General features: G+C 50.6%; 1 protein-coding gene across 1 annotated transcript; it reads right to left on the reverse strand.

The window, feature by feature from the left end:
• Window positions 1-403: 403 nt before the first annotated feature.
• Window positions 404-7,558, reverse strand: CD207 (CD207 molecule). The gene is given in 7 exon segments (XM_068564162.1): window positions 404-482; window positions 929-1,078; window positions 1,562-1,680; window positions 2,347-2,498; window positions 3,098-3,472; window positions 4,816-4,932; window positions 7,528-7,558. Coding segments are annotated over 7 exon segments (1,023 nt in total).
• Between the last annotated feature and the right edge of the window lie 444 nt (window positions 7,559-8,002).

Genomic DNA, 8,002 nt, shown 5'->3' on the forward strand with positions numbered 1-8,002 from the left:
TATGGCATTTCTGGGGCTGGAACTTTCCTACTCTCTGTTATTTTGAACCCCCAACTGTTTCTTGAGGACACCCAAGAACTTCATGTCCAGCAGAGCACATCTTCTTCCCCGCACATTCACCTGTACCCCCAGGAAGAAAACAACAAGAGACTAGCCTTTTCCCAGGCAGAAGCTCAGAGGTGCCTTCTTCACTGAAGGCCCCTTCCCCTGCGCTCTGGGGAGAGAGGAGATGCAGAAGAAAGAGGAGGGGAGGCAGAAGGGCTCAGCAGACAGACTGGGTCCCGGAGTTTAGCGAGTGAGGGGGAGGGAGAAGCGCATGGACGCTGGTCCAGCTCTAAGGAGACACATTCCCATGTCAGCCCCAGATCTGAACCAGTCAAGCCCGTCCCAGGGAAGAAGGGGCTCAGATCTCAGAGGATGTGGATGAAGGGGGCCATGGGTACATGGCATGAACAGGGTCACCAAGAGCAGAGCTCTTCCCACTGAGAACACAGCCACTCAGCAGGCAACTGGGAATTCTGGGGAATCAACCAGAAAAGCCCTGAGTCTCAGTCTCCAGACAATTGCTTGGGTGGTCGAAGCAACTTTCACGCAGTGAAGCTGAGGCTTCTCTGAAGGGATGGGACGCCCCAGGGTGCTGCCCCAGATTGCAGGTTCTGATTCACCTCACTGGGTGAATTAGTGAACTTCTAATCCTCTCCACCCTCAGCTCCCATTTCAACCCAAGATCTCCTTTCCATTTCAGCTGCCCCTGTGGGGTCAGAGAATTCCTAGCCAAGGAAGATAGACTCCCAGATGCCTTCAGGACAATTTCGAAGCAAGAAAAATTAAGGTTCAAAATCACCCTGGAGTATGAAGGAGAGAGCCGCATTTCCTTGAATTCAACAAGCATTGGAGTTTAAAGGTTGAGCTTGGGGGCCAGTCTTGCCATGGTTCTGATGGGATGTAGGCTCGTTTACAGATAAAAGGAAATTCATTGTCACAGGAGGCATCATTCCATGACTGCAGTGAGGACATCTTTATATCGGCACAGTGTTCATCGTTCCCAGTGTTGTTGGGCTCACCTGGAATCCAGAACCTATCAAAGGAAAAAAAAAAGAAAAACATATTTCCAATGAATAACTGAGAGATTTCAACCCCAGCTTTGGTGCCGGGTGATAGCATCGCAAGTTTTTCCATGCCTGAGAGGAAGGGGACCAGTGATCTGTCAACCTCTGAGCCTGCAATCACCCCGTAAGTTAGGGCCACACCAGCCCACAACTCTCAAGGCCCTACAGGAACCCACAGTGCAGAGACCTAGACTTAGAACGAGGTCCCTGCCAAGTCTGGGTGGACGGCCATGCTGCCAAACCCCAGAGGGCACCGAGAGGCCATGAATTTGTCCCCAGTTCCACAGCCAATTAGTGGCAGAGGTCAGCTAGATCTCTGTTCAATGCTCCTGCCGCCCGAGGATGGGGGAGAATCACAAACCCTGTGGTCAGTAGGAACTATCACTCCACTCTTCATGCCCTGGCCCTGGCCCAAGAAAGTCAGTCTGGGAAGGAGGGTTCTTGGGGCTTACTTCGCACTCTGGACCTTGTTGAACAGCGAGTCATCCACCCAGTACCAGTACCCCTCACTCCCTGCTTTGCTCAGGCCGATCCAGTAGAGGAGTCCGCCTGCAGTCCTGTAGAGAAACTCCTGCAGAGAGACAGAATGAGCAGAGGTGCTGCCACGACTCCGAGTTGGAGCATCTATCTCTCTGGGTGTTCTTCACCCATCCTCAGCAACAGCCCCTGAACCCACAGACACAGGTTTAGGACTCTAGACTCTGACTCCAGAGCCCATGATCTCACCTGCTCTGCTATCCCACCTCCAGATGAAAGGAGCTTGTTCAATATTCTGCCTCACCAGGTAGGGGACTTCTTGGGTTAGACAGTGTCATTAATGCTATTCACAAATATTTCTATTTTCTGGGCACATGGAAAGATTGTACTACCCTGCCCTCTTTGAAGCTACAAATACTGCATCATTTGTTTGGCCAATGAAATGTGAGCTGAAGTGATGTCCGTTGCTTCCAGCAGAAGCTTTAAGAGCCAACACACAATGTGCCATGTTCCCTTTTCTCACTTCAGCAATTGTGGAAACGTATGTTGAGATGAAATCTCCTTTGACCTAAGCCCTGAGTAACCACAGTGAGCAGAACCCCTTGCTGGCCCTCATTGGACATGCAGTGTACAAGTGAGAAGTAACTCTGAAGAATTACTGATATTTGGGGATTTTTGTCACCGCAGCATAATCTTGCCCATCCTGCCTGATACAGCTACCAATACACCCCCTTCCTAGAGCCCACAGGACAGCACTCACCTGTTCACTCTCTGAGGTCACTGAGGTCAGGTGTGAATCCCTGGACAAGCAGAACTGCTGGGCACTGTACCAGGTCCTTGCAATTTGAGAAAAGTAACAGAAGTTTCCCCTGAAGTACTTCCAGCCTTGAGAAACCATCTGTAGGATGTCATCTGGAGAACAAGAGTGAAATATGTACTCTGGTGTTCCTGTTTTCTCTGGTGCTGGCTAGGTGGGGATACTTGAGTGGGATCCCAGAGACAGAGTGAATGGGGCTGGGCTCTGGGGTCTTTGGGTCCTTGTGTAGGAGCTTGGGGACATTCCCTCAGATCCTGAAAGTCTGACTGAGATTGGTAGCGTCTCTGGGCTCAGAGAGGGGAGAGTGAGAGAGGCTGAATCAAGAATATGTCTCTCTTGTGGGGAGGATTAATTTTCCATTGGCCATCACAAGTGTCTGAGCCCCTGGGCTCTAGGTAGAGACTAATGGAAAATGGCTGGCTTTGGATCAGGACAAAGAGACTCCCTAATGCCTTCATATTCTATGCCTTGGTGTGGGAACCCTGGCTGGTCCCTAGTGCCTTCTCTCCTGAACAGCCCCTAAGCCCTCTCCAAACCCAGTGCTGAGCCCTCTCTTCTTAACTTTCCAGCCATGGCTGCCCTGCTCCTCTCCCCCTTCCCTCCACACACACCAGCCCAGTGGTGTCATGCCTAAGATTGGCAAGGTCCCACAGGCCACTGGTCAACTTGCAACGTTCTTTTCTGAGTCACTTACTTTGCTGTTGGAACAACTGGCTGGTATTCTCCAAACCTCTCTGGAGTCCCTGGACCTTTGCGTTTAAAGCACTGGCTTTATCCAAATCTCATTTTAGCTCCGAGATTTGGGCATTGAAATTATCGACTCCTTCCCAACTACTTGTTAGCATCTGCAGCCGTGCATTGGCTTCCTTCACGCTGGTTTCCAACCTCCGGATCTGAGAACACACACGATCCAGGCTGGCATTCACCATCTGGACCTAAATGCCAACTGCTGCCACGCCACCTCTATTCCTCTTTATTTCAGAACTCAGGGTGCTGATGTTGTCCACACGACCTTTCAGCATCTGGGCATTGGTCTTGACATCTGATATTGTGCCCATAAACCAGGGATCTGGATTTGAGAAAGTCAAGAGGTCAGCCAAGGGGATCCCCAGAGACTGGAGTGGGGGTGTTGCCAGGGTAATAAAAGGAAGGAGAGGGAAGGGATGGGCTCAAGCTTCCCAAGGAGCAGTTGCCTCCCCTCCACTCATTCATAACGTATTCGTTCAACAAACATGCGATGGGCACCTTCCATGCACCAGGAACTCTGGTAGAGGCAGATCATGCAAAGATCGACAAAACACGGCCTCTGTGTTAGAGGCTCTCACAGGTAAGCAGAAGAGGGGGTTAGAATCCAGCTTTAAATTTTCTTTGCAAATTCATGGTGCATTTGGTAAAGGGATGCCTTCAAACACCCCTTTGTCATACTTCCCACGTCCCTCTGGGCCGCACGGCTTATGACTGCCCGTAAGCCCCTCGCAGCTATGGAAGGGAGAGCCTATGCAGACTTCTAATCTGGAGGTGATCTCTTCTCCAGAGAATACAAAAAGGGAGAATTATGAAACCATTTCTTCTCTTCCCTTGTCCCACCCCCTGTCACACTCTGTTCAGGCCACAGGCTTAGGTGCCATAGAGGAAACCAAAAGTAAGCCAAGTGGGCTCAAAGCAGAGGAGACCCTGCTCAGACCCTCCAAGTCCAAGACCAAATATGTCCCGAGGCCTTGAAGGGAGAGTGCAGATGTTCCCTCCACCTGCTTTCTGGAGACCTAATGAGAGGAAGAAGCAGCAGAGGCCATGAAGCTTGGCAAAGCCAGAAGAGGGAGAAAGATACATCACACATCCAATGAAGAAGTAGGAAGTCTCCCTTGACATGACATTTGTGGGAGCAGGAGAGTGAAGAGAAGGGGTCCTATGGGGTGGGGGGTGGGGCAGTGATCCCTTACCCTAACCCTAACCCTAACCTGTTGGCCAGGTTCTCCATCTAGTCAGTTGGGGCTGAGGATACAGTTGGGACACCATCCCTTGTGGGGTCAGGAAACATCATGCTCACTGTTGGGGGCTACCCACAAGGCTCTGAATCAAAAGGACATGAAACTCAGAGAGGAAGGAGGAAATGACACAGGATGAAGATGGGCGAACATTTCTTGGGGACAAAAGAGCGTGTCCTAGAGCACAGGCATGCTGGTCCCTGCCCTGAAAATCTCCCCGGAATTGGAAAGGACGGGGCAGCAGCTGATCTTACTGGGGACAGCGGGGGTGTGGAGGTGGGAGGGGACTCTCTGACTGCACGTGGAAAGAGGGGAAACAAGGCAAATGAAAAAGCCAGAGGCAGGAGAGACCAGCAGAGAGCGGGGGAGAGAGGGAGCCGACCGGCCGTGGGGAAGGCTGGAGCCCAGATGGAAGCTGAGGACTTACAGAGAATGGCCTGCAGCAGGACGGAAGCAGCCAGGACCAGCGTCAGGAAGATGACTGCAGCCCTGACTGTGAGAAGTCTCCCCAGAACCAGAGGTGGATGCGTCTTGGGAGGAGGCTCTGCAGGAAGAAGAGGAGAGCGTTCGTTGGACCAGCAAACTGTGGGTTTGGGCACAGAGCCCTGAGCAGATTCTGCACCCTAACCCTCGTGGCACAGGTGCTCCCAGCCAGCTCTCTCCCCAAAGTCCTTTTATCTAGAGGAAAAGGGAAGTGACCCCCAGAAGTCATTGTGTTATCCCAAAGTTCCCCATTCCTGGCTTAAGCACCTAGGCTACAGCTCGGTCCTCTCCTCAAGGGCCTGAGCTTTCAGGAAGAGGCCATTTGTCACCTTCTCCGGGGGTCTATTACATGGGCACTATAACTACCTTGTCCTCAGGCTAAGCGTTTTCTCTTATAAGACGGCTCTCATCCATCTTCCATCCTGCCATCCATTCACCCCACAGATACATATTGAATGCCTTCTAGATACCAGGCACTGTGCTAGGACTGAGCTGAATAGCTGACAGTCCTTGTACTCAAAGGGCTCACCATCTGGTAAGGAAGACAGACCTGAGCAAATAAATTACAATACAGGGTGATAAGCATAACAATAGAAGAATATGCACAGTTCAAGGGAAGTACAGAGACTGGAGTAATTTTAGGAAGTTCCAGGTAGAGGGATTAGCATATTGGAAAGTATGGAGTGCCTGGCGAATTATAAGTAGTTTGGCACTGTTGGAGTATAGAGTATCAATATATGACCTGAGCAGGGAGGGCTTGGGTTAAGGAGGCACCTGGGGTCAGATCATAAAGATCCTTTTCGGTCGTGTTAAGGAGCTTGAACTCTGGCTTATAGGTGAAGGACTTTAGGCAGGAGAGAGACAAGGACAGGAACACTGAAGAAAAATCAGTCTGATCGTGGTGAGGAGCAGAGATCAGGGTGCGGGGAGTCTGGAAACAGGGAGACCAGTAAGGAGACCACTGCAATAAAATATTCTACTTCTGTTTAGGGCATCTTAGATGATATAGTATCCCTCTATAAGATGGGGCTTGGAGATTCAAACTGTAAGTGTAAGATTTGGCTTCTCCTCTGTGCTTCCTGCATTTGTGAGGGTCTCAGACAATGTGGGGAGGCTCAGCAATACCAGACCAGGAGCTGTTCTTTCATTCATGGGAGATGCTCAGGGCAGAGGGGAGCTGATTTGGGGCTCCATGAGGGACTAAGTTTTCTCCTGGGAAGCTTCTCACACTTGGAAGAAGTCTGCCAAATCTGAGAAACCTGGTATATAACAGATTCTAAACAAATATTTCTTGGAAGGTAGGAAAGAGAGGAGGGAAGAGAGGAAGAGAGGGAGGAAAGGAGAAAAAGAAGGAAGTCAGTCCAGATAATTGGATGGATTGATGGGTGGATGGATGAATGGATAGATGGATGGAAGATGGATGGATGGAAAATGGATGAATGGATGAAAGAGAAATGAATGGACTAGTTGATGTCTGATCATGGCTCAACTCTGAGATTCCAGCCTGTGGACTGGAATCTGTCTTCTAGAAGGTACTGCATCTTTCTATGGCCTCCAGCAGTTCTCATTCATTCCCATAGTAAAGGCATGAGGCAAGTGTGGTTTTACCAGCCTGTGGACTGGAATCTGTCTTCTAGAAGGTACTGCATCTTTCTATGGCCTCCAGCAGTTCTCATTCATTCCCATAGTAAAGGCATGAGGCAAGTGTGGTTTTAAGCCTTAACCAACAATGCATAACAATTCTGGCCACAGGACTAGAAAGCTGACTGGCTTCGCTGACTCTGAGCCAGTGAAGCTGGATGACACGTTGGTGTCAGGGACCAAGGTTGGAGGCTAAATAATCGGGGCCAAGGAAATAGCTACCTTTACTTGCAGAGGCTTCTGCTGCCTTTGATATCTGAGAGGATCCCACCTCCCTCTCTGACCAGTTCATTGTGCTTACAGACCTCTTGCTGCTCCCCTCTCCAGGCTGAATAGGCCTCAGACTAGAGCTGTTTCTCTAACTGGTTGAGGGAAACCAGAGAGGACTCCACACCACCCTTTCCAAGTGCTGGGAAGGAAGCTGGGTCACAAGGATGGTGTGCCATTCATCCTGTCTCATTTCCTCCCTACCCACATAACGTCCAGGCCTGCTGTCTGCTCTAAGCTTTGACGTTGGCTAATCCCACAAACTGAAGACCTCACTCCTAATTCACTGCCAGTCTCTGAATATTTATAACCACGCCTGTTCTCTTAAAGCCGCTCACCTAGTTGAAGAGCCTTGGTTCTAACAGGGCTCAGAAGGAGTCAGAATGTTCTGTTTCTGGGCTCTCATGCTTGTTACCCAGTCTAATCCCAGGATCACCTCAGCCCTTCTGCTCCTGGTTCCTGGCCTCACATCCACGTCCCAGGGCCTGGGGATGGAGAAGAATCCAAGTTACTTTAGATTCTTGGTAGAAAGCACCACTGGGGTCCTGGTCTCCTCCTGAGGCATTTGAGGGAGAGCAGCTACCACATAACATCTTGGAATGTCTGTCCTCTTCCCTCTCTGTTGAAAAGTTGACTTTCCCCAACCTCTGCTGTTATGTAGCATGAGTGATTGGTAGAATGCCCATGTGCCCTCCCAGTGGTCCCAGGAAAGGATCTGGAAGCCTCGCCAAGCTGGGAAGGGACTCACTGCGTACGATGGGACTGGGCTTGGGGGGCATTTACTCCAAGTGATGGAAATGGAGGCTTCAGGTAGGTGTTCTGCTGATAGCTGGACAAAAGGCTGATCCAGCATGAGGAAGATAGGCAAGAAGCAACCGGAATCCTGTGGGCCCTCTGGGGTTTCAGAGATGGTTTCTGTAAAAGTCCCGACCATGTGGAGTTTCATTTCCCACTTTGCAGGGAAGATGTGGGTCATGAGCTATTTTCCTCTGGCCGTGCTTATCCGCAGGTATTTCCTGAGCAGTCTCCCGTGCATCCCTCTGGGTGCTCTATGTGACCCCTGACCTGACAGCCCAGAGGAGAAAAGACCAAGTGGGAGGTGAGTGCCTCAGCCTCACTTTCCAGCCAGGAAGGAGAGCGATTCTCCCAGACATTTAGGCGAACCCCGCTCTTCCAAACAGAGGAGGAACTTTGGGCCAGATCTAGAGTGACCAAAAATCACT

The sequence above is a fragment of the Eschrichtius robustus genome, chromosome 15 (genome assembly GCF_028021215.1).
Source record: "Eschrichtius robustus isolate mEscRob2 chromosome 15, mEscRob2.pri, whole genome shotgun sequence".
Classification (NCBI taxonomy): domain Eukaryota; kingdom Metazoa; phylum Chordata; class Mammalia; order Artiodactyla; family Eschrichtiidae; genus Eschrichtius; species Eschrichtius robustus.